A 27,567-nucleotide genomic window follows, 5' to 3' on the forward strand; every position below is an offset into this window, starting at 1 on the left:
TCAGTTTTTTTTTTTTTTCATGGTATTTTCGAACATAACATACAATAACTTTTTTCTTTGTCTTCTTAAAGACAGGGCTATTCAGTTAGTTCTATTTGCATGTGTTAGAGATATGACAGGAGGACATCAGTGTAGTCTGTGTGTGCTAACAAAGATCATCCATTCTAACACTTTTTATAATCAATAAATCAATATATGTCTCATAAGATATATGGCAGTAGTTTAAAACGAACAGAATCTATTTCTCTTTCTTGAAAAATGAGTTAAAACATAGTTTTTTGTCAGAATAGTAGCAGAGTACTTTTGGGCCGTGAAGAGTAACTGACTGCAGATTCAGACTTTGAAACATCACTGATTTTATTGGACAGTTAAATCATTCTCACAATCAGATGTAAAACAAATAATGAACAACAATCTTTTTATCCCATCACCTTTGAAAAATATAACATCTCTGCTTTATTTGAAATGTATTTCCAGTTTTCGTTGATTAATAACATTCAATATATCAGATATATATAAAAGTATATTTTTCTAATTCAGAAGATACAGAAAACACAAATATATTCATTATCAGTTTGAAATCTTTCCAGTTTCTTTTTTTCTAGGATTCTATGTCATATTTGAAAAACAACTTCTTTATCTTTATCATGATAATAAATGTGGTTTCCTACAAACCACATTTATTATCAATTCATTTCTCCAAAAGACAAGAATCTTACTCGGTTAGGCGTCCAATAAAACAAGCTCTTCAAACAACCCCTCCTCTCGGAGCTTGAACTGATCAGACAAGGAAACATGACAATCACTAACTGGTTTAGGTTCTCTAACACTCACTGCAGGAAACCTTTAAGTGCCACACCCTGAACAATATCACACTTAACGGTTCAGGGCTCTTTTGAACACTCTCACTGCATCCTCAGCGAGCATGTCGAGGAAATCATTGAGAGCTTTCTCCGTGGCGTGGAAAGATTTCTTTCCTTCTATTATGTTTCCAACTATTGGAATGTATCTGAGAAATTCATCTCCCACCTTCTGAGAAATAGACCACTTCAGCATTTCACCAATAAGACCTCCACTAAGTTCCTCTAAAGCCAGACGGGATTCCAGCACTGATCTGAGATCATCCAAAGGCACACCTGCACTCTGAGCAAGATTCTTCAGTGACTTGCCATCAAGACCAAAAGCATCTTTGTACTCATTGGCTGTATCAACCAGTAGGTTCAGATCAACAACCACAGAGAGCACAGGAAAAGCTCCTGCTAGTGCAGATGCCCAGGCTACTTGCTTTATTTGTGACTGGAGAACCGCTTTCTTCTTCTCGATGACCAGAAGATTACTAGTGGTCATGGCTAACAGCAGAACATCTCCTTTGTGTGCAGGAAGCTCTCTCTGCAGCGTCTCGTTTAACAGATCGAAGTCATACAGGTGGAGGTCAAAGCTGTCCACCAGGAAGACTTGTGGAGACCGTATACCTTCATTTGAAAGACCTGCATCACAAAGAGAACAAACACGTTAGTTGATGAAACTGAAAAGCCCCAGCAACAGAGTGAGCTCAGTCAGAGTTCATATGACTCATTTGATGAACTGTTAACATTGTGAGCGTCTTCCTGTCCTCTGGGGCTGGCCATGTGTGAGGTTAGTGTTGTCTTGAAATGAAGCAGTTTCTACTTGTGAGCATTACTGCATACTAGGGATGTTAAGATTCACCGATTCGCATCGGTGCACCGGCATAAACGTTCAAGATGCGAGTGCACCGGTTGAAAGAGTGCACATCGGCTACAGTTTGGGTTGAACTCGCGATGCATCGATTGTCGCTTCTCTTTGCATCGGTAAAAACCGGTTAAAACCGATTCATTTATATTATCCACTCATCTCAGCATTCTGCAGAGACGATCTTTGATCCGCCACTACTGTGCAGTGCACGAGAGCGGCGTGCCGTGCACGCGTCACAGTTATCAACAAGCATGGAAGTGGAGGAGAAAGAGATACACAGCGCACCGAAAAGTAAATATAAATCAAACGTTTGGCAACACTTCGGATTCTTCAAAAACGACGGACAACTTGATAAATCACAAGCAATTTGCAAACAATGCCGAGCCGCTATAAAATACACGAGCAGTACCACGAATTTAGCGACTCACCTAAAGAGGCGACATGGGGTGAATATTACGTCTGCGGCTGTCTCCCTATCTTCCTTGGATTCAGCTAAAGCTAACCCGGCTATCCCTGGCGGCAGCAAGACTGGTGAGCAGCAGCATATCACAACTTTTTTTCATGCTCCGCTGGCTAACAGTTCTACCCGCTCCAAGGCAATAACTGACGCCATCGCCTTGTTTATCTGTAAAGATATCCAGCCGTACAGTGTCACGGAGAATGAGGGCTTCCTACACCTCCTCCACATTTTGGAGCCCAGGTACCATGTACCAAATAGGAGGTTCTTTACCGAGAAACAAATCCCTGCTCTTTATGACAAAGTGAGAAGAGAGTTAGTTGACTCGCTGAGTAATGCCCAAAGAGTTGCAATTACAGTTGATGGCTGGACGTCTTGTGCCACTGACTCATATGTCACGGTCACAGCACACTATATTGATGACGATTGGGTATTGCAAAACCATGTTCTGCAGACCAGAGTGTTCAATGAAGCCCACACAGGAAATAATCTAGCAATGTTACTGCAAGAAGTTTGCCGCGAGTGGAAAATTGAAGACAAGAATCCAGCGTTGGTCACAGATAATGCTAGAAACATGATACTGGCTGGAGTTGGTGCAAAGATGGAGCCACATGTTCGATGCATCGCGCACACACTAAACCTGGCCTCCCAAAAAGCCCTGAAGGTGTACAGGGTGTCAGAGCTTCTGGTGAAAATGAGGAAGGTGGTGACTTATTTCCACAAAAGCCCAAAAGCAACTGAAGCTCTCCGTGAAATGCAGATCCAGTTACACCTGCCTCACCACAAGCTAGTGCATGATGTTTCCACAAGGTGGAACAGTTCCCTGGACATGTTGGAGCGTTTTTGGGAACAGCAGCCTGCTGTGTTGAACACCCTGCTGTCAAAGAATATAAGGAGGGGAGAAGCCATGGCCAGCCTGACAGAGGATGACATGACATTAATCCCAGAGGTCATCAAATTGATGTCCCCCCTGAAAGTAGCAACTACACTCCTCAGTGAGGAAAAAAACCCCACCATCTCAATGATCTCCCCAATCCAGACCAAACTGCAGAGGCACTTCCAGCCAGATGAGAGCGATCATTTGGTCATTTCCCAGATGAAGGAGCAATTCAGACTGGACTTTGATGGTCGCTACACATATCTCCAAGACCTCCTCCACTACGCCTCAGCACTGGATCCCCGCTTCAAAGACCTGGCTTTCCTGGATGAAAATGAAACTAAGGACATAATATTCAGGAAGATAACAGCAGAGGTGGTGAAGATGAATGGACAGGTAAGAATATACTACTCAATATATTTTAGCTAGTGTCTGTCTCACTTTCACTGTTATTTACCTGTGGCTTACTTAACTGATGCTTATTTGTTTAGTTTAAGGAAATCTAATAGCTCATCTGTGCAGATTATTGTCAGGCAGGGGATGGTGATACACTTAATGAGGACCAGGCAGCTGAAACAGAAGGTGACAGGAGCCCCCACAGAGAGGAAGAAGAGACAGGTTTGTTTTGATTGGAACTGTGCCAAAAGTTATAAAAGTGTATTGATTTGAAAATGGGTGTATACTATAGTATTGTATAGTATTGTATGTCATCATTTTTGTAATCGAAATCTAAAAATCCTCTCTTCTCTTCTTTTCCACTCCCTAGATGATGTCCCTCCCATGAAGAAGACTGCCTTGGACCTGATGTTCGGTGATTTCCTCCCTGCAAGATCACCAGTAAAGAAGACCACAAAGGAGAGAGCTAAGGAGGAAATCTTAAAGTACAGGGAGAGGGATGCTTTAGGTTTGAGTGGTGATGTGTTGCAGTGGTGGAAAAAACAAGTGGATCTTCCACTTCTCTCAACATTGGCAAAGAGCTACCTGTCCATCCCTGCAACAAGTGTACCCTCTGAACGAGTGTTTAGTACAGCCGGTGACATAGTGACAGCAAAGCGCAGCTTGCTTCATCCTGATCATGTTGATCAACTTATATTCCTTAACAAAAACCTGCAAGCCAGACATATGAGTTAAGCTCAGTGAGGTGTTATGTCAGTGAGAGTGGTTTTTATTTTTACAGCAGCCTGTGACTGCCAATAATAGTTGAAATGTTATTAAGACCTATTTTTGAAAGGTTATTTGTATTCTTTATATGTTCACAATAGAAACCGCTGCTTTCTGCTCACTGGTGAGTTAGCCTACTGAATGAGTGTTATGTGCATCAGTCTGGTATGGCCATTGCTCTAATGGTAATTGTTTTTTGCACATTGTTAATGCTGGTCAATAAGGAATAAAACAAAATCCTCTTTCGTACCATATTGAATTGCATCATTATTTTGCACCATGTTGAATCGCATCGTATCGCCCCGTATCGCATAATGTTGAATCAAATCATATCGAACTGTATCGCAACAGGGGTGAATCGTATCGCATCGCATCGCCTGGTGTTTCAAATGTATCGTTAATGTATCGTATCGTGGCAACGTATCGAGATGCGCATCGCATCGGCCTCAGTGATGGAGATGCACATCCCTACTGCATACAAATGTTAAAGAATGTCTGCTATCCACCTTGATCTGAGACCTACCTTCAATGCAGTTGTTTCTGATTGCTGCAAGGGTCTTTTCAGCCTGGAAATCTTTCTGACTTCTTTTTTCGGCACGCATGTTATCATCAATCTTTGAGCGAACAAAGTAGAACTTCTTCTCCATCCTCTGAATCTCCAGAGCAAGTTTTACGTCATTTTCTTTGAAGCGATCAGCTGAGATGATGATGAAGAAGTCATATCTTTTAAACTTAACATGCTGCAGGTACTTGGCAGCTGGGAATTTGGTGGTGCCAACACCAGGAAGATCCCACACTTTAACATTGGGCCATTTTGGATTGTCGTATGATTTGGGCTCCATGGTGGTTTCTACAACACCAGTAGGGGCGGCGAGATCATCCCTGTTGTCTATGCCTCTAAAGGCGTTCACGAAGGTGGATTTTCCAGAGCCAGACTCTCCTGTGATGCCGATGTTTAGTGGAGTATTTTTCTTCTCTTCCAACATGGCCTTGATCTTTTTAGCTGCTGCGGCAGCTCCATATTTTTCTACCATTCCTGGAACCTCATTGATATCATGATCAGATGAGTTAGCCATAGCACTGCCTGGGGAACAAAAGAACATGTAAATCATAGCACTTTTATTTATTTTTGATCTTTTGAATCACAGATAAATGTGTTAACCCTTATCTAATCAGATTAGATTAGATTCAACTTTATTGTCATTGTGCCAATGAAATGCAGTTAGTATCCAACCAGAAATGCAAGATGTGCTATATATAAATAAAAACAAGGTGCATATTATAAATACTGCTGTATGAGTAGTTCGCCCATCTGAATCGAGCGAACACACACGAGATAATTAGGTACAAAAGCACCAATTTGCTAAAACTATTCAGACACTGAGCCTCGCGATGCACACACGCCACCGCAATCTCTTGTAAGCAGGATGATAATCAGACATAGAAATACAATAACTAGATTTGCATATTATTATAATACCCAAAATGAGGGGATTGCATTCGAAGACATTTTCTTTTGAAAGGTTGTCCTGATCCCGTAAACAGTCATGTTCATTTCATAAAATAGGATAAGTAGTATAATAAATGTCGGACAGTTCAAAGCACATACCATCATGCTATAATGAACAGAAGACCCAACACAGGTACTTTATAATAAACAGCTGCCCCTTTGGCATCCAGACATAAACAATTCATTTGAACAAACAGTATCCGTAAATATATGCCTTACCGTATGATGCTCTGAGAACGTTGCTACTCTGCAGGAAAGTTCAACTTCTTTTCTGCGCTGTTGTATGGGTTCACTTTTTATAGAGGCTGGTCCGTTAGGCACCCAATGAAGGGGCCAATGAAACCTTCTCCTGCAGTGAGTGACAGAGAATCTAAACCAATCAGTGGTCATCATGTTTCCTTTCTTCGTCCCTGTTCAGTGAAAGCAGCTGATTTACAAGAAATGCAGAGAGGAGGGGTGTTTGTAAGGACACACACACACACACACACACACACACACACACGCTCACCCCATTAGTGTGTTCAGTACCGCTGTCAGATCTTATTCACTTAATGTGTATGGAGCAGGATCCGCTATGAATGTTTCAGTAGCTTTTGCTGTATCACTCTTTACTTTGATAAGGTAGAGAAAAATCATCCCACTATGATCATCAGTAAATGCTATTGCATATCTGTACCCGTCTTTCTCTGCTGGTTCTATTGCATAGGTCTGTATGTACTAGCTCCGGGTCTGTCTTAGCTTTTGCGTCTGCCTGCCTGTTTCTGCTTTGAGTACATTTCCCTTGCAAAAAACAATACATGAACATTTCTTTATGAAGTTGTAGTGTTTGCTCAGTTTTCCATTTGAAGAGGTTCAACGTAAGACAGAATACTTTCTGATAGAACAAGTGACGTAGTTTGTTCTACTCATTCACAGAAAGCACAAGAATATTCATTATTACATTCTAATATTTTCTGTGTCTTTATTGCAGGATATATTATGAGACAGCGTTTGGTTCCAACAAGCCACATTTCTTCATAATTGATGTCTCCAGGAAGTGAGACCTTTCTTAAGGTCACCAACATGTCATGATGAAAAGTGCTCTTCAGCAGACCCCTCCTCCACGCGTTTCTTGTAAATCAGCTGCTTTCACTGAACAGGGACGAAGAAAGGAAACATGATGACCACTGATTGGTTTAGATTCTGTCACTCACTGCAGGAGAAGGTTTCATTGGCCCCTTCATCCGGTGTCTAAGGGGCGGAACTCTTTCAATTCTAGACAGTACAACAGCACAAAACAAGTTCATCTTCCTTGCTGAGTATCAGAGTTGCAGGTGCATCACACGATAAGTGTTAAGCATATTTGTATAATAACAAAGTCATGTTTCAGTTCATGTGTATGACATCATCAGAATGTGCCTGAAACGTGGTGATGCTAATGAGCATGCGCAGATGCAATAAACGGTCCGTACTCCAGGTAAAACTGAGCGATGTGGTCGTGTGGTTTTTCTGCCCATTAGCATATTTACTTACAAAGTACTTTGGCTGACTGCAAACGTGGAGTCTTCTGCTGAACATAATGTCTCACGCAGCAGGTTGTGGGCCCAAGGAGGCCAAAGGTGATTTAAGTTGTTATTCGACTGTGATGAGAAAAACTTTGAGTTATGGGAGACGAGGTCTTTGGCGCACATGGAACTGCGCGGCCTCAGTGAAGTTATCCTGGAAGAGCCAGCGATAGACTACAACGACGAACAAGCACTTAAGAAGACGCAACAAAGAATGCAGAGGCATTATGAATCAGAGCAGTGTCTAGATAAGAGTTTATCACTCATGATGAGAGACGCGTTGGCAATCCTCCGAGAGCACTACGTGGGAAAGGACAAACCACGAGTCGTGAGCCTGTACTGTGAACTCTCTTCTCTCCACAAAGCAACGAGACCGTTACTGATTATATTATCCGAGCGGAGACTATATTCACGTCTTTGAGAAGGGCCGAAGAAAACACCAGTGACGGGTTGCAGATTGCCACGGTACTGAAGGGGTTACCGGACTCATTCAACCCGTTTGTCGTGCACGTCACTCAAACCAACGACCGTCTAACGTTCGGTGAGTTCAAAGCTAAACTACGGAGCTATGAGAGCACTGACAAATATAGGACGAGTAACATGAATGCGGACGACGAAAGTGAGAAAGACGGGCACAGATCTGTTAGAGCATTTACTGATGATTATAGTGGGATGATTGTTCCCTACTTCATCAAAGCAAAGAGTGATAGAGCAAAAGCTCCATGGACACATTAAGTGAATAAGATCTGACAATGATACTGAATTCACAGGGCATGAGTTTCAAACTTTACTTAGGACGAAAGGGATAAGGCACGAGACAAGTGCCCCCACTCACCTCACCAGAACGGTACTGCTGAGAGAGGTTGGAGGACCTTATTTGAGATGTCACGATGCATGCGGAGAGTAACCTCTCAAAGCAGTTATGGACATACGCTGTACAGACAGCAGCACAGATACGTAACAGGTGTTACTGTAAGCGTCTAGAGCAGACTCCATACCGTGTTTTTACTGGCAAAACACCCGACTTGTCCAATATGAGAATATTTGGCTCTGAATCAGGCGCGCCGGATTCATTTTAGAATTGGGGGGGCCAAAAAAAGTGCGTGTGTATGGCCCAATCCCAAACTACGCCCTAGACACTCCCCCTCCGTGATGGAGTGAACTCCGTGGAGTGACACATGAGGCTCCCTCCTGTCAGATGGAGGGAGTAAATACAGCGGCAAGCTTTGGGACAAACTCCCCTCTCTCCGGCAGAAACAGGAAATGCCGTAACGGCTACAACGGTTTCAAATCAGCATCTCTTTGACAAAAAATGTAAATGAATAACTCAAATAAAACTCCAAACATCTTTAATTGTGTTACTTTTTTGTAAAGCTCTTAGTTTTAAACCTGATGTTTATAAGCTTCTTAGTGTTTGCAACAGTCTGTAAATATACACAATTTTATAATAAAATGCACACATTCACCTTTTTCTAGACTAAACACAGGTATGATCCTAAGTTAAAAAAAAAATGAGGTTATCATGAGGTTGTTAACATCGCAATTTATCACTATCGTTTAGTGGTTTTGCAACGAATTAACCACTCTGTTTTTGTACCATTCTGCGTTGAAGTACCTTCTCTTTGCCCAAATAATCTACTAGCGGTCTCCTTTTTTCTGATAGTTAGCTGTACAGCTTTAACCGCCTCAATGTCCCGACAGCAAACCTCCATGCAGTTGGAACCAGCCTGTTTCGGTTCAACAACGGCGGCGGTGGGGTCGGCGGCGGTTTTGACAGTTTCTGCGGCCGCAGACTAGAGCTGCTGCTTTTGGGTTCATCTGGCTTCGCTGTTTGAAGAAGGTCCAGCCTCCGGAGATGTGGTAGTCAGGGATGTGACCTTCCAGTTGTTAAATTTAAGTTTAGATTGACCGTATTTAGTTTTCTTCTGCGCTGGTTCTTCTGACATGTTTGCAAGTGTATATATTCTTTATATCTCTAGGTTAACGGCTGACACACACAGCAGAACAACGTAACAAATAAAGTAAACAACGTAAAAAATAAACAAATCTAAGCTTTTTTATTGGTTGTAATTTACATGGATACATTTGAATGGTGTGACAATGTCCTATTTGATTGGGTTAAAATGTACATATTCTTCCTGTTATGTCTGCCTGCTTTATTTTACCTAATGCAAAGTGACCTGCTCCATCGAAATCGTTCGCATTGACCCGAAGACACATTTTGATTCCTAGCTTTCTAATGAGATCAGGATTGTTTTTGTACTCCAAATATTAAGCAAAATATGTCACATTATATAATGACTGTTACAGAGTCATCGTTTTGAGAAAAAGGCCTTTAAAGTGTTCCTCTTCTCTGGAATCCATCGATCTGATTGATTATTAGCGGAGCAAATGATCAAAAATACTACGGAGGGAAGATATTTTCGTTTGGATTACTGCACTCACGGGAAAAAACGGCTGTTGTTATGCCTGTTGTGACGTTAAATTACTCAGTTCTCCGCTTGTAATTATGCCATTACAAACTTCAAACCTGTATTTATCATCTGCATTTGCCGAAACAAGTTTAATATTCTGAAAGCCAAGACTTTGTTTATTTGAAATCAGATGAGAACGAACTGTAACGGACCCTGCCGTGTTATCTATGATTACTATGCCTTACATTCATAATTTCAGCGGGAGGGAGGGGGAGCGGCGCTGCGGAAGAGCAGAGTGGCCAGTGAGAGGCGAGCTGTGGTCTTCCCTTTACAAGCTTAAAAAATGCGTGTAGCTAATGAGATTGAATATATATAACAATACAAATTAACAAAATATACACAGCTAGATCAGATCGCGTTTTAGATGCGACTTTAGAGTAGAGGGGAATTATTGAAACGGGATTTGTACAGTGTTCCGCGCCGCGTGTATATACGTGTGTGTTTGTGTATTTTTGCGTTTGTGTGTATTGTGTTTGTTTCCCGGGGAAAAGACTCACGAGAAACACCGGCTGTTGTTATGCCTGCAGTGACGTTAAATTACTCCGTTCTCCGCTTGTAATTATTCCGTTACAAGCTTCAAAGTTGTAGGCCTATTTATCATCTGAATTTGCCGAAACAAGTTTAATGTACTGAAAGCCAAGACTTTGCTTATTTGAAATCAGATAAAAACAAACTGTAACGGACCCTGCCGTGTTATCTATGGTTACTATACACCTTACATTCATAATTTCAGCGGGAGGGAGGGGGAGCGGCGCTGAGGAACAGCAGAGTGGCGAGTGAGAGCTGTCATCTTCCCTTTACAAGCTTCAAACATGCCTGAAGCTAGTGAGACTGAATATAACAATCAAAAATAACAAAATGTACACAGCTAGATCAGATCGCGTTTTAGATGCGACTTTAGAGCAGAGGGGAATTATTTAAACGGGATTTGTACAGTTTTCCGCGGCATCTGCTGCTGCGAAAATGTGGGGCAGGGCTGAAAAGTGGGGGGGCCAATGGCCCCCTGGCCCCCCTGCTTCCGGCGCCCTTGCTCTGAATGCTACGGGGATAAGCAGGATAAGAAGAAGCTAGATTCTAGATGTGCAAAGGGTATTTTTGTAGGATACGACAAATATAGCCCAGCTACAGACTGTCGAGCCCTGGGTAAAGGAAAGCCCAGACGGATCTGAGATGTTTAAAGCCAGATATGTAGCTAAAGGCTATAGTCAAGAAGAGGGAATTGATTACAAGGAAACTTTTTCACCGACAGCAAATCTGACTTCTGTACGTACATCGATGCAGGTGGCTACACAGGAGGATCTTATCCTACACCAAATGGGTGTGAAGACAGCTTATCTCCATGCACCAATAGACTGTGAGTTATATATGGAACAGCCCGAAGGTTTTGAGGCAAAATCCAAAACAGGGGAACACTTAGTGTGCAACTCAACAAGTCATTGTATGGTTTAAAGCAATCCGGGTGAAACTGGAACAAGTCACTGCATGATCATCTTACAGAGAATGGGTTTGTGCAAAATGATGCTGATCATTGTGTCTACAGAAAAGAGTCTGAGAAAGAAAGAGTTATTCTGTTGATATGGGTAGATGACCTACTTATAGCGGCCAATGACAACGGCTCACTCAGTGATGTCAAAGAGATGTTGAAGAGGAAGTTTAAAATGAAAGATTTGGGGGAACTTCTGATTCTTCTCAACCGCTGTCATCGTTACATCAGCATAAATACTCTCGGCGCTCTCGCTAACTCCCCTATCTTTTCAGGCGGAGCCGAGGACCCGACCAGCACCTGCCAGACCACATTCCAATCAATACGGTTTAATCAGTTAATAAATACTACCTCAATAATTAGTATAAATGATGTGCAAATACGCAATGTTTAACTGTACTGTGCAAATCACGCTAATCAAGTGCAAACTGTTAAAGTGCTGAGTGACCTTTTGTCCTGTGCAAACCCACATGTGCAATATTACCCGGCCCGAAGCCGTCAGTCCACAGTGACAAAGTTACCTTCGTCACAGTCTCACGCAACAATAAGGCATATATTTAAAATGATTGTTTAATAAAAGTAATTGTTTCTGACTGTTACGGCCCCTACACACGGCGGCGTGCGTTGCCGCTTGGCGGTGGGCGTGTCTTGAGCTTGGGGAGTTTACGCGAACAACGCGACCAACAACCAATCACATGAATCTCTCCTGTCAATTGCATAATAGGTTTTACATGTCACACTTTACATGATGAACATTTATGACACTAATTTCTATGCTGCTATTTTACGCAACATTCCATGCTGGCTAAATACTGTCTATGCCTGCTAGCTGTCCAGTCAAACGAAGTAAACTGGATATAAACTCCCCAACAGGCGAAAACCTACCAGTTCCACCCACTGTCTCTGCCCCCCCCCTCCATGTCTGGCTCCTCCAGTTTGTATCCCGGTAGGTGAACAGGGACTGATCACACAGCACCGGGTGACGCACGCCACCGTGTGTAGGGGCTGTTAGAGTTGGCACCCTCAATTCTCCAGCTGCCAAGTACCTGCAGCATGTTGGATTTAGAAGATAAGACTTCTTCTTCATCCTCTCAGCTGATCGCTTCAGAGAAAATCAGGTGAAACTCTCAGGACATTCAGAGGATGGGGAGAAAGTTCTTCTTTGTTCGCTCAAAGATCGACTGTAACATGCGGGATGAGGAAGAAACTCAGAGCGAGTCTAACAAAGAAACGACTCTCATAAAGATCAGAGAAAATTGCATTCAAGGTAAGTGTTATGTCAGGGGCGATATAACAGATTGCTCTAATGAAGTCCTATACTTCTGGATGAGCCTACTAAACCTTGTTTGTTCTCTTTGGGATGCAGGTCTTGAAAAACAAGGTGTTGACTCTCCAAAGGTCTTCCTGGTGTCCAGCCATCATCTCCACCTCTATGACTTCTGTCTGTTACAGGAGACCCTAGAGAGGGAGCTTCCTGCACACAAGAGAGACTCTGCTGTTAGCCCATTGTCAATCTTGAGATCACCACCGAAAAGAAAGAGGCCTTTCAGGCTAAAGTACATCGCCTTTTCCTCTGCACTCGCAGCAGCTGAACCAGTTCCCGGGCTCTCTGGTGCTGTTGATATAACCATGCTGGGTACGACTGCAATTCAGTTCAACAATACTTTTGGCCTTGATCCCAAGTCACTGCAGAGTCTTGCTGATAGAGCATGTGTATCTCAGAGCAGAGAGGAAATCACCTCTGGCTTTAAAAGAAATAAGCAATGAGGTTATCCTTAACTTGCTGTGTGTAATTGGTTTCACGTTGCTTCAATGGCAGCAGAGGAAGGGGTCAGATTAGCTCCATTAACTGGAAGTGCAGCAGCAGCGGGCCTCTCTTTTACCTCCACCCACACTGCTCTCAGTACTTTCCTCAACATGCTCACTGAGGATGCTCACAGGGTACTCACGAAGGCCCTGGGCTAACACACATCAGTGGGATATTGTTAAGGGATTGGCAATGGCACGTAATGTCAAGTATAAAACCTCAGTGTAAAAAATAGATTATGAATTATTTTCTGACTATATTGCATTGTATTTGATTTACTTGAAATATATACTGTCAATCCTAGACTTGTATTTGAGCTGCACATTGCATCATGCTCTCAATCCAATGGCTTCTAACAAGATGTTATGTTCTCTAATTAATGGAAAAGTCCTTTTGACTTTAAATCAAACATATATAATACAGGAAAGAGAGTTAACCTGTATGTATAACGAACATAAAGGTATTTTTGTGATTCATTGCTAATTGAAACTTTTCTCTAAACATAGTTTGGTAATCTATTTGACACTTTGTGATTCAGGATTGAAGAGAGTAATAGTTTCTGTATTTCAATAACCATGTACTAATCAGAAGGAGCCTCTCTCCCATGTTCAGTGGCGGTTCTAGAACATTTTACATGGGGTGGCCAAGGGGGGGCAAGAGGTCGTGGTAGGGCGGACAGTACGTGGTATTTTATACTATATATAACCTATTTATTGTTAAATCATTGCCTAACACAAGTGTTCTTGATGCACAAGAGAAACAAGGTGTTCAGACACAATAAAATATAAAACAGCAGAAAATACTCACGATACCCTAGAATTCTGTTTACTGTACGTACAGTTAAAGTCTGGGGACTTTGACCTGGCTGCTTTTCTCTGTGTGCTGCTCGGGACGTATGTGCCATACGAGCGTACACGGCTCATGTTCAGAGAAACCTTAAAGAAAGGCATCAGTAAAATGGAACTTCTGTGTGAACTGTTCATATCTTAAACTGCACTGAAATCTTTACTTTTTAATGACTGTTTTTAAATGCCTTTTTCTGAATGTCTTTCATTTTTGAAAAGCACCTTGAATTGCCTTGTGTTGAAAGGTGCTTTATGAACTTGCCTTGCCTTACAAAAAAACCACAAAATAACCGTTTACTTCACCGTTTAGTTCCAACAACCAGGAGAGACATTTGATAGTTGGTGCTTGAGAAGACTAAACATTTATCTGCAATTGACATGAATGGAAATGAGTAATAAAGTTAATTCATTACTCGTTATTCTCTACTAATAGTTAATTAAAGACTGTATATGTCAGCAACTTATTTTTTAGGGCACAGTGCGACATATTCCAGTCTATGTTTAAATCACCTGTAAAATAAATCTCTCTATCAAGATCACAAACTTTATCTAACATTTGACATACTGTTTCTAAATAAGCAAGGTTAGCATTAGGAGGTCTGTAACAGCATCCCACCAACAAAGGTCTTAAGTGTGGTAAATGAATTTGCAACCAAAGTACTTCAATATCAGGAGCCATTAAATCGTATCTCACTTTAGCTGGTATTTGCTTTTGAATATACACTGCCACCCCACCTCCATGTGCATTCCTGTCTTTTCTAAATATACTATATCCCTGAATGTCAACTGCTGCGTCATTAAATGTGTCATCTAAGTGAGTTTCTGATATAGCTAAACAATGAATACCCGATGATAGTATTTCCTCTATCTCAGTAACTTTATTCCTTAAACTACAAATATTGATATGAGCCAATTTAAACCCTTTCTTTGGTAACTTATTTGACATTAAGATGGCAATTTAAAATGTGTTTCTCTTTCACTACTTTTTAAATTGAGAGCTGAACCAAAACACACATGTAACACAACTAAAACCACACATACAACCCACCACCTAACTGCACATAAAGGATTACTATCCCTGTGCATACTCACTCACTCAATCACCTATACGAGCAGCATGTAGCTCCCAAACATTTTAGATCGTTGTCAATGTGTTAGATACATTCATGTTAATGTCTATTACACACGATCTTATTTATGAATCAATAAATCAAAAAAATGAATAAATCAAAATGACATTTTAGGAGGAATGAACAACCCCAGAGACCAGTAAGAATTGGTCTCTATTCAACATCTTTAAACAAAAAAACAAACACCTTATATAGCCCAATAATAGCAATAAACTCATAATTGCAGTTGATGAAGTAACTAATTTAAAATAAAATAGTAGATAACTCATAGACCAGAGGATATTGGTCTAAGAGAACAATCAAAAACACAATTCATCAAACCTGCAGCAATTCCCTTTGTATAATATAATTAATTTCATCTCCTAATGGGCTATAATAATCACAATAAACTCATAATCACAGTTGATAAGTAAATAATTTTAAATAAAAAGTAGATCACTCATAGGCCAGTGGATATTGGCCTAAAAGAAAACAATCAAATACACAATTCACCACAACTGCAGCAATTCCCTTTGCATAATATAATTAATTTCATCTCCTAATATGCATAACCATACCATCTGATACGTCATGTCCATCAGTCCTTTCCCACCTTCATTTCAGATCTTAGTTGAACTCGGGCTTATCACTGTTTTATAGAAATGTTCAGCTTCACTACAGTCCCGATACAGTTTTGTCTGTCCATTGAAGGTTACAATAAGTGTTGCGGGGAACAGTAGTCCATGCCTCACCTCAGCCTTACGCAGCTTCATTCTGAGTTCATTGAATAGGGCTCTCCTCCTGGCAATATCCGCAGTGATATCAGGAAATATCTTCAGTCGCATGTCTCGGAACATGATCTCTCCCTTGCTTCTTGCCAACTTCAAGATAGCTTCCTTTGCTTGATATCTCTGCATTATGACGATCATAGGTCTGGGTCTCAAATCAGTCCCCTGGCCAATCCTGTAGGCAATCTCTACTGCCGGCTCACACGAGAGCGCATTTCCGAATACCTCCTTTAAAAGGTTTGTCATAAAGGCAATGGGATCGCTCTTCTCTATATCCCTTCTCAGTCCAAAGACACGTAGATTACATTTTCTGGTTTGAATCTCCATCCTCTCCATTTTGTCTTTAATGTCTTTGTTTTCCTTCATTAGATTTTGGTTTGCAGTTTCGAGTATAGCAACCTTAGAATCCACATCAGTCAGTCCCACCTCCATATCACCGATCCTCTGACAACATGAGTCGAGTTCTCCCTTTAAAGTATCAAGCTGCGGCTGGAATCTCTCAAAAGCAGCCCCTATCTCCTCTCTCATTATGGAGCGTATTAGTGCCGACAGCTCCGAGTGGCTCACCTGTGAGGACCCGCTGTCCATGGCGCTCTCATCAGCTGTTTGTGTTTCATCCACTCCAGACAGATCGCTGCTCTCATTTAACGCCACTTTAGCCTTTCTTCTTGATTTCTTCGACGGCATTACATTCCCCACATTATACTCTCCTGTGGACTTTGACTGAACAACTTGATCATCCGTTCATAACCAGATTTTTTCAAAAAGTTTGAGACGCGAGCTACACGCTTTTCAAAATTCACACACTACTTCCGCGCATGCGCATCAGATAGTGTTTGTTTAAATAACTAGTGACATGTTGATATAACCTGGCCGGCTTAACCCGTCTGTATTTCTTCAAGCACCACAAGATCCAGATCCTAAAGTATCATTCTGGGCCATTGAAAAGGAAAAGGACTTTACATTGGGTTATACTTAAAGACAGGGCTATTCAGTTAGTTCTATTTCCATGTGTTAGAGATATGACAGGAGGACATCAGTGTAGTCTGTGTGTGCTAACAAAGATCATCCATTCTAACACTTTTTATAATCAATAAATCAATATATGTCTCATAAGATATATGGCAGTAGTTTAAAACGAACAGAATCTATTTCTCTTTCTTGAAAAATGAGTTAAAACATAGTTTTTTGTCAGAATAGTAGCAGAGTACTTTTGGGCCGTGAAGAGTAACTGACTGCAGATTCAGACTTTGAAACATCACTGATTTTATTGGACAGTTAAATCATTCTCACAATCAGATGTAAAACAAATAATGAACAACAATCTTTTTATCCCATCACCTTTGAAAAATATAACATCTCTGCTTTATTTGAAATGTGTTTCCAGTTTTCGTTGATTAATAACATTCAATATATCAGATATATATAAAAGTATATTTTTCTATTTCAGAAGATACAGAAAACACAAATATATTCATTATCAGTTTGAAATCTTTCCAGTTTCTTTTTTTCTAGGATTCTATGTCATATTTGAAAAACGACTTCTTTATCTTTATCATGATAATAAATGTGGTTTCCTACAAACCACATTTATTATCAATTCATTTCTCCAAAAGACAAGAATCTTACTCGGTTAGGCGCCCAATGAAACCAGCTCTTCAAACACACCCACCCTCTCGGAGCTTGAACTGATCAGACAAGGAAACATGACAATCACTAACTGGTTTAGGTTCTCTAACACTCACTGCAGGAAACCTTTAAGTGCCACACCCTGAACAATATCACACGTGACGGTTCAGGGCTCTTTTGAACACTCTCTCTGCATCCTCAGCGAGCATGTCGAGGAAATCATTGAGAGCTTTCTCCGTGGCGTGGAAAGATTTGGTTGCTGCTATTATGGTTCCAACTATTGGAATGTATCTGAGCAATTCATCTCCCACCTTCTGAGGAATAGACCACTTCAGCATGTCAGCAATAAGATTTGGACTAAGTTCCTCTAAAGCCAGACGGGATTCCAGCACTGATCTGAGATCACCCAAAGGCACACCTGCACTCTGAGCAAGATTCTTCAGTGACTTGCCATCAAGACCAAAAGTAACTTTGTACTCATTGGCTGTATCAACCAGTAGGTTCAGATCAAAAACCATAGAGAGCACAGGTACAGCTCCTGCTAGTGCAGATGCCCAGGCTACTTTATTTATTTGTGACTGGAGAACCGCTTTCTTCTTCTCGATGACCAGAAGATTACTAGTGGTCATGGCTAACAGCAGAACATCTCCTTTGTGTGCAGGAAGCTCTCTCTGCAGCGTCTCGTTTAACAGATCGAAGTCATACAGGTGGAGGTCAAAGCTGTCCACCAGGAAGACTTGTGGAGAACGTATACCTTCATTTGAAAGACCTGCATCACAAAGAGAACAAACACGTTAGTTGATGAAAGTGAAAAGCCCCAGCAACAGAGTGAGCTCAGTCAGAGTTCATATGACTCATTTGATGAACTGTTAACATTGTGAGCGTCTTCCTGTCCCCTGGGGCTGGCCATGTGTGAGGTTAGTGTTGTCTTGAAATGAAGCAGTTTCTACTTGTGAGCCGTACTGCATACAAATGTTAAAGAATGTCTCCTATCCACCTTGATCTGAGACCTACCTTCAATGCAGTTGTTTCTGATTGCTGCAAGGGTCTTTTCAGCCTGGAAATCTTTCTGACTTCTTTTTTCGGCACGCATGTTATCATCAATCTTTGAGCGAACAAAGTAGAACTTCTTCTCCATCCTCTGAATCTCCAGAGCAAGTTTTACGTCATTTTCTTTGAAGCGATCAGCTGAGATGATGATGAAGAAGTCATATCTTTTAAACTTAACATGCTGCAGGTACTTGGCAGCTGGGAATTTGGTGGTGCCAACACCAGGAAGATCCCACACTTTAACATTGGGCCATTTTGGATTGTCGTATGATTTGGGCTCCATGGTGGTTTCTACAACACCAGTAGGGGCGGCGAGATCATCCCTGTTGTCTATGCCTCTAAAGGCGTTCACGAAGGTGGATTTTCCAGAGCCAGACTCTCCTGTGATGCCGATGTTTAGTGGAGTATTTTTCTTCTCTTCCAACATGGCCTTGATCTTTTTAGCTGCTGCGGCAGCTCCATATTTTTCTACCATTCCTGGAACCTCATTGATATCATGATCAGATGAGTTAGCCATAGCACTGCCTGGGGAACAAAAGAACATGTAAATCATAGCACTTTTATTTATTTTTGATCTTTTGAATCACAGATAAATGTGTTAACCCTTATCTAATCAGATTAGATTAGATTCAACTTTATTGTCATTGTGCCAATGAAATGCAGTTAGTATCCAACCAGAAATGCAAGATGTGCTATATATAAATAAAAACAAGGTGCATATTATAAATACTGCTGTATGAGTAGTTCGCCCATCTGAATCGAGCGAACACACACAAGATAATTAGGTACAAAAGCACCAATTTGCTAAAACTAGTCAGACACTGAGCCTCGCGAGGCACACACGCCACCGCAATCTCTTGTAAGCAGGATGATAATCAGACATAGAAATACAATAACTAGATTTGCATATTATTATAATACCCAAAATGAGGGGATTGCATTCGAAGACATTTTCTTTTGAAAGGTTGTCCTGATCCCGTAAACAGTCATGTTCATTTCATAAAATAGGATAAGTAACATAATAAATGTAAGACAGTTCAAAGCACATACCATCATGCTATAATGAACAGAAGACCCAACACAGGTACTTTATAATAAACAGCTGCCCCTTTGGCATCTAGACATAAACAATTCATTTGAACAAACAGTATCCGTAAATATATGCCTTACCGTATGATGCTCTGAGAACGTTGCTACTCTGCAGGAAAGTTCAACTTCTTTTCTGCGCTGTTGTATGGGTTCACTTTTTATAGAGGTTAGTCCGTTAGGCACCCAATGAAGGGGCCAATGAAACCTTCTCCTGCAGTGAGTGACAGAGAATCTAAACCAATCAGTGGTCATCATGTTTGCTTTCGTTGTCCCTGTTCAGGTAAAGCAGCTGATTTACAAGAAACGCGTGGAGGAGGTGTCTGCTTACAGAGCACTTTTCATCATGACATGTTGCCTATCTCCTGACGTCTGTTATCTCCTTAAAGGAGATAACAGACGTCATGCACGTCATATCTAGGAGTCTAGGACAACCCTAATCCGATAAGATTATTTCAGGTTTCACTTTGTGGAGAAATGAATTATGAAGAAGGCATTTTGAATATCAATGTTTTAAACCTGCTAACACGTGACTGTATGTCAGATTCCTGTGTCTCACGTGGAGAAACGTGAGCAGTGGTTTGCAGAAAGTGCCATGTTGATTTGCAAATTGTGTGAAAAGCTGAAAACGTGTTTAGAGTTCTGGAGATTTGAGCCGATGCTTTGCTCTTTGAGTGTCAGTTAAAATAATTGTGCTTTATGTATAATTTTAGTGTGTTAGCAATCGAGAAAAACTGTAAGCAGACCCCTCCTCCACGCGTTTCTTGTAAATCAACTGCTTTAACTGAACAGGGACGAAGAAAGGAAACATGATGAACACTGATTGGTTTAGATTCTGTCACTCACTGCAAGAGAAGGTTTAAAGAGCCTGTGACACGGGTTTCCCCCATCATCCAAACCCATCCATTTTAGTAAATATTGTCCCCTTGAAACCGTTACTGAACTGATTTGGGATATTTGTACTTTGATAACCATTAATCTGCCCTTCAATGTTGACCATATTCTGGATCTTCCCGGGGATTCATCACTCCACAGATTTACATTGAGTGATGATTAGATACCTATCCCCCAACACTCTGGGCCCAGGAGTTCAAAACTTTTAATCTCAATCAGATCCGATCAGATTTTGAAATCCCATTTTTTGTGATCCAGGATCAGACAAGTCGGCCAGATTTTGTCCCTGGAGTTCAAAGCAATTCAGGATAGGATCAGCCTGATCCAGATTACGACTTTTCAAGATGACTAGATCCTGAATATCAGTGCTTTAATCCTACCGATCGCCATCTAGTGGACATGAAAAATAATACAAGGAAGACAAGAGCCCACATTGCAGAGACATCTATAATGTCTAATTATATTTTTTTATTTGAAAGGTGATGAAAGATGATGGACTTTTTTTTTGCTGAAGATATTTTTACTTTAATCTAAATTACATTTGTGATTGACAATCTTTGCTGTGATACTTTTATGAGCATAAACATTTATGTCATCAACATTTGGTTGAAAACAAAATAGGCCACCACAAACGTGAGCAAACATGGAAAAAATAAAATGTATTTCCCATGAAGGCTAAAAATTGTGTATTATTTCAGTTAACAAACTTTGCCATCTTATTTAAATTGAAACATATTTTAAAATAAATGGTACAGTACATTTTGCTCTGGATAATCCAGTGGAAATCCACCCCTCTGGTGGGATCAGGATAATCCAGTTTTTTGGGATCAAACTGATCCCAATCCTGTGTTGTCGTTTTGAACTACCCATTTTGAAGATTTGATCCAGATTAAAGCTTGGATTGGATTTCCTGATCTGATCGGATATGAAAGTGATCCTAATCCTGTTTTTTGGTTTTGAACTTCCCAAAATCCAAATCTGATCTGATCAGATAGGGATTAAAAGTTTTGAACTCCTGGGCCCTGGAGATTAGATACCTATCCCCCAACACGCTATGGAGATTTGATACCTATCCCCCAACACTCTATGGAGATTAGATACCTATCCCCCAACACTCTATGGAGATTAGATACCTATCCCCCAACACTCTGGAGATTAGATACCTATACCCCAACACTCTGGAGATTAGATACCTATCCCCCAACACTCTGGGGATTAGATACCTATCCCCCAACACTCTGGAGATTAGATACCTATCCCCCAACACTCTGGGGATTAGATACCTATCCCCCAACACTCTGGATATTAGATACCTATCCCCCAACACTCTATAGAGATTAGATACCTATCCCCCAACACTCTGGGGATTAGATACCTATCCCCCAACACTCTGGGGATTAGATACCTATCCCCCAACACTCTGGAGATTAGATACCTATCCCCCAACAATCTGGAGATTAGATACCTATCCCCCAACACTCTATGGAGATTAGATACCTATCCCCCAACAATCTGGAGATTAGATACCGATCCCCCAACACTCTGGGGATTAGATACCTATCCCCCAACAATCTGGAGATTAGATACCTATCCCCCAACACTCTGGGGATTAGATACCTATCCCACAACACTCTGGATATTAGATACCTATCCCCCAACACTCTATAGAGATTAGATACCTATCCCCCAACAATCTGGAGATTAGATACCGATCCCCAAACACTCTGGGGATTAGATACCTATCCCCCAACACTCTGGATATTAGATACCTATCCCCCAACACTCTATAGAGATTAGATACCTATCCCCCAACAATCTGGAGATTAGATACCGATCCACCAACAATCTGGAGATTAGATACCTATCCCCCAACACTCTATGGAGATTAGATACCTATCCCCCAACACTCTATGGAGATTAGATACCTATCCCCCAAAACTCTATGGAGATTAGATACCTATCCCCCAACACTCTCTGGAGATTAGATACCTATCCCCCAACACACTGGAGATTAGATACCTGTCCCCCAAAACTCTGGAGATTAGATACCTATCCCCCAACACTGGAGATTAGATACCTATCCCCCAACACTCTATGGAGATTAGATACCTATCCCCCAACACTCTATGGAGATTAGATACCTATCCCCCAAAACTCTATGGAGATTAGATACCTATCCCCCAACACTCTCTGGAGATTAGATACCTATCCCCCAACACACTGGAGATTAGATACCTGTCCCCCAAAACTCTGGAGATTAGATACCTATCCCCCAACACTCTGGAGATTAGATACCTGTCCCCCAAAACTCTGGAGATTAGATACCTATCCCCCAACACACTGGAGATTAGATACCTGTCCCCCAAAACTCTATGGAGATTAGATACCTATCCCCCAAAACTCTATGGAGATTAGATACCTATCCCCCAAAACTCTATGGAGATTAGATACCTATCCCCCAACACACTGGAGATTAGATACCTGTCCCCCAAAACTCTATGGAGATTAGATACCTATCCCCCAACACTCTCTGGAGATTAGATACCTATCCCCCAACACTCTATGGAGATTAGATACCTATCCCCCAACACACTGGAGATTAGATACCTGTCCCCCAAAACTCTGGAGATTAGATACCTGTCCCCCAAAACTCTGGAGATTAGATACCTATCCCCCAACACTCTATGGAGATTAGATACCTATCCCCCAACACTCTATGGGGATTAGATACCTATCCCCCAACACTCTATGGAGATTAGATACCTATCCCCCAACACACTGGAGATTAGATACCTATCCCCCAACACTTTATGGAGATTAGATACCTATCCCCCAACACTCTGGAGATTAGATACCTATCCCCCAACACTCTATGGAGATTAGATACCTATCCCCCAACACTCTATGGAGATTAGATACCTATCCCCCAACACTCTATGGGGATTAGATACCTATCCCCCAACACTCTATGGAGATTAGATACCTATCCCCCAACACTCTATGGAGATTAGATACCTATCCCCCAACACTCTATGGAGATTAGATACCTATCCCCCAACACTCTATGGAGATTAGATACCTATCCCCCAACACTCTATGGAGATTAGATACCTATCCCCCAACACTCTATGGAGATTAGATACCTATCCCCCAACACTCTATGGAGATTAGATACCTATCCCTCAACACTCTATGGAGATTAGATACCTATCCCCCAACACACTGGATATTAGATACCTATCCCCCAACACTCTATGGAGATTAGATACCTATCCCCCAACACTCTATTGAGATTAGATACCTATCCCCCAACACTCTATGGAGATTAGATACCTATCCCCCAACACTCTATGGAGATTAGATACCTATCCCCCAACACTCTATTGAGATTAGATACCTATCCCCCAACACTCTATGGAGATTAGATACCTATCCCCCAACACACTGGAGATTAGATACCTATCCCCCAACACTCTATAGAGATTAGATACCGATCCCCCAACACTCTGGGGATTAGATACCTATCCCCCAACAATCTGGAGATTAGATACCTATCCCCCAACACTCTATGGGGATTAGATACCTATCCCCCAACACTGGAGATTAGATACCTATCCCCCAAAACTCTATGGAGATTAGATACCTATCCCCCAACACTCTATGGGGATTAGATACCTATCCCCCAACACACTGGATATTAGATACCTATCCCCCAACACTCTATGGAGATTAGATACCTATCCCCCAACACTCTATGGAGATTAGATACCTATCCCCCAACACTCTATGGAGATTAGATACCTATCCCCCAACACTCTATGGAGATTAGATACCTATCCCCCAACACTCTATGGAGATTAGATACCTATCCCCCAACACACTGGATATTAGATACCTATCCCCCAACACTCTATGGAGATTAGATACCTATCCCCCAACACTCTATGGAGATTAGATACCTATCCCCCAACACACTGGAGATTAGATACCTATCCCCCAACACTCTATGGGGATTAGATACCTATCCCCCAACACTCTATAGAGATTAGATACCTATCCCACAACACTCTATGGAGATTAGATACCTATCCCCCAACACACTGGAGATTAGATACCTATCCCCCAACACTTTATGGAGATTAGATACCTATCCCCCAACACTCTATGGGGATTAGATACCTATCCCCCAACACTCTATGGAGATTAGATACCTATCCCCCAACACTCTATGGAGATTAGATACCTATCCCCCAACACTCTATGGAGATTAGATACCTATCCCCCAACACTCTATGGAGATTAGATACCTATCCCCCAACACTCTGGAGATTAGATACCTATCCCCCAACACTCTGGGGATTAGATACCTATCCCCCAACACTCTGGAGATTAGATACCTATCCCCCAACACTCTGGGGATTAGATACCTATCCCCCAACACTCTGGATATTAGATACCTATCCCCCAACACTCTATAGAGATTAGATACCTATCCCCCAACACTCTGGGGATTAGATACCTATCCCCCAACACTCTGGAGATTAGATACCTATCCCCCAACAATCTGGAGATTAGATACCTATCCCCCAACACTCTATGGAGATTAGATACCTATCCCCCAACAATCTGGAGATTAGATACCGATCCCCCAACACTCTGGGGATTAGATACCTATCCCCCAACAATCTGGAGATTAGATACCGATCCCCCAACACTCTGGGGATTAGATACCTATCCCCCAACACTCTATGGAGATTAGATACCTATCCCCCAACACTCTGGAGATTAGATACCTATACCCCAACACTCTGGAGATTAGATACCTATCCCCCAACACTCTGGGGATTAGATACCTATCCCCCAACACTCTGGAGATTAGATACCTATCCCCCAACACTCTGGGGATTAGATACCTATCCCCCAACACTCTGGATATTAGATACCTATCCCCCAACACTCTATAGAGATTAGATACCTATCCCCCAACACTCTGGGGATTAGATACCTATCCCCCAACACTCTGGAGATTAGATACCTATCCCCCAACAATCTGGAGATTAGATACCTATCCCCCAACACTCTATGGAGATTAGATACCTATCCCCCAACAATCTGGAGATTAGATACCGATCCCCCAACACTCTGGGGATTAGATACCTATCCCCCAACACTCTGGATATTAGATACCTATCCCCCAACACTCTATAGAGATTAGATACCTATCCCCCAACACTCTGGGGATTAGATACCTATCCCCCAACACTCTGGAGATTAGATACCTATCCCCCAACAATCTGGAGATTAGATACCTATCCCCCAACACTCTATGGAGATTAGATACCTATCCCCCAACAATCTGGAGATTAGATACCGATCCCCCAACACTCTGGGGATTAGATACCTATCCCCCAACAATCTGGAGATTAGATACCGATCCCCCAACACTCTGGGGATTAGATACCTATCCCACAACACTCTGGATATTAGATACCTATCCCCCAACACTCTATAGAGATTAGATACCTATCCCCCAACAATCTGGAGATTAGATACCGATCCCCCAACACTCTGGGGATTAGATACCTATCCCCCAACACTCTGGATATTAGATACCTATCCCCCAACACTCTATAGAGATTAGATACCTATCCCCCAACAATCTGGAGATTAGATACCGATCCCCCAACAATCTGGAGATTAGATACCTATCCCCCAACACTCTATGGAGATTAGATACCGATCCCCCAACACTCTGGGGATTAGATACCTATCCCCCAACAATCTGGAGATTAGATACCGATCCCCCAACACTCTGGGGATTAGATACCTATCCCCCAACACTCTATGGAGATTAGATACCTATCCCCCAACACTCTGGAGATTAGATACCTATACCCCAACACTCTGGAGATTAGATACCTATCCCCCAACACTCTGGGGATTAGATACCTATCCCCCAACACTCTGGAGATTAGATACCTATCCCCCAACACTCTGGGGATTAGATACCTATCCCCCAACACTCTGGATATTAGATACCTATCCCCCAACACTCTATAGAGATTAGATACCTATCCCCCAACACTCTGGGGATTAGATACCTATCCCCCAACACTCTGGAGATTAGATACCTATCCCCCAACAATCTGGAGATTAGATACCTATCCCCCAACACTCTATGGAGATTAGATACCTATCCCCCAACAATCTGGAGATTAGATACCGATCCCCCAACACTCTGGGGATTAGATACCTATCCCCCAATACTCTGGATATTAGATACCTATCCCCCAACACTCTATAGAGATTAGATACCTATCCCCCAACACTCTGGGGATTAGATACCTATCCCCCAACACTCTGGAGATTAGATACCTATCCCCCAACAATCTGGAGATTAGATACCTATCCCCCAACACTCTATGGAGATTAGATACCTATCCCCCAACAATCTGGAGATTAGATACCGATCCCCCAACACTCTGGGGATTAGATACCTATCCCCCAACAATCTGGAGATTAGATACCGATCCCCCAACACTCTGGGGATTAGATACCTATCCCACAACACTCTGGATATTAGATACCTATCCCCCAACACTCTATAGAGATTAGATACCTATCCCCCAACAATCTGGAGATTAGATACCGATCCCCCAACACTCTGGGGATTAGATACCTATCCCCCAACACTCTGGATATTAGATACCTATCCCCCAACACTCTATAGAGATTAGATACCTATCCCCCAACAATCTGGAGATTAGATACCGATCCCCCAACAATCTGGAGATTAGATACCTATCCCCCAACACTCTATGGAGATTAGATACCTATCCCCCAACACTGGAGATTAGATACCTATCCCCCAACACTCTATGGAGATTAGATACCTATCCCCCAAAACTCTATGGAGATTAGATACCTATCCCCCAACACTCTATAGAGATTAGATACCTATCCCCCAAAACTCTATGGAGATTAGATACCTATCCCCCAAAACTCTATGGAGATTAGATACCTATCCCCCAACACTCTCTGGAGATTAGATACCTATCCCCCAACACACTGGAGATTAGATACCTGTCCCCCAAAACTCTGGAGATTAGATACCTATCCCCCAAAACTCTATGGAGATTA

At 41.9% G+C, this 27,567-nt stretch overlaps 3 protein-coding genes across 3 annotated transcripts; 1 reads left to right on the plus strand and 2 right to left on the minus strand.

Moving 5' to 3' along the window:
- Positions 1-339: 339 nt before the first annotated feature.
- Positions 340-6,012, minus strand: LOC307027209 (interferon-inducible GTPase 5-like). Its single transcript, XM_079695419.1, has 3 exons — positions 5,938-6,012; positions 4,732-5,292; positions 340-1,487 (listed from the first exon to the last, which is right to left on the minus strand). The coding sequence occupies exons 2-3, from the start codon at positions 5,282-5,284 to the stop codon at positions 877-879; spliced, it is 1,164 nt and encodes a 387-aa protein (XP_079551545.1). The 5' UTR covers positions 5,285-5,292; positions 5,938-6,012; the 3' UTR covers positions 340-876.
- Positions 2,745-4,310, plus strand: LOC307027206 (E3 SUMO-protein ligase ZBED1-like; the record flags this gene model as incomplete). The annotated part of the gene is made up of 3 exons (XM_079695416.1): positions 2,745-3,443; positions 3,570-3,665; positions 3,814-4,310. The coding sequence occupies 3 exons, from the start codon at positions 2,745-2,747 to the stop codon at positions 3,829-3,831; spliced, it is 813 nt and encodes a 270-aa protein (XP_079551542.1). The 3' UTR covers positions 3,832-4,310.
- Positions 6,013-17,017: 11,005 nt separating the features above from the next.
- LOC307027207 (interferon-inducible GTPase 5-like) lies at positions 17,018-19,691 on the minus strand. The gene is made up of 3 exons (XM_079695417.1): positions 19,618-19,691; positions 18,412-18,972; positions 17,018-18,166 (listed from the first exon to the last, which is right to left on the minus strand). Exons 2-3 carry the CDS (start codon positions 18,962-18,964, stop codon positions 17,550-17,552), a joined length of 1,170 nt encoding a protein of 389 aa, XP_079551543.1. The 5' UTR covers positions 18,965-18,972; positions 19,618-19,691; the 3' UTR covers positions 17,018-17,549.
- Between the last annotated feature and the right edge of the window lie 7,876 nt (positions 19,692-27,567).

Source organism: Notothenia rossii, assembly GCF_949606895.1.
Source record: "Notothenia rossii genome assembly, contig: scaffold_136, whole genome shotgun sequence".
NCBI lineage: Eukaryota > Metazoa > Chordata > Actinopteri > Perciformes > Nototheniidae > Notothenia > Notothenia rossii.

Coding starts and splice junctions, on each gene's coding strand:
- LOC307027209 (XM_079695419.1), bottom strand. CDS start 5,284: ATGGCTAACTCATCTGATCATGATATCAATGAGGTTCCAGGAATGGTA. Junction 1,488..4,731: donor CAGAAACAACTGCATTGAAG/GTAGGTCTCAGA, acceptor TTTGTGATGCAG/GTCTTTCAAATGAAGGTATA.
- LOC307027207 (XM_079695417.1), bottom strand. CDS start 18,964: ATGGCTAACTCATCTGATCATGATATCAATGAGGTTCCAGGAATGGTA. Junction 18,167..18,411: donor CAGAAACAACTGCATTGAAG/GTAGGTCTCAGA, acceptor TTTGTGATGCAG/GTCTTTCAAATGAAGGTATA.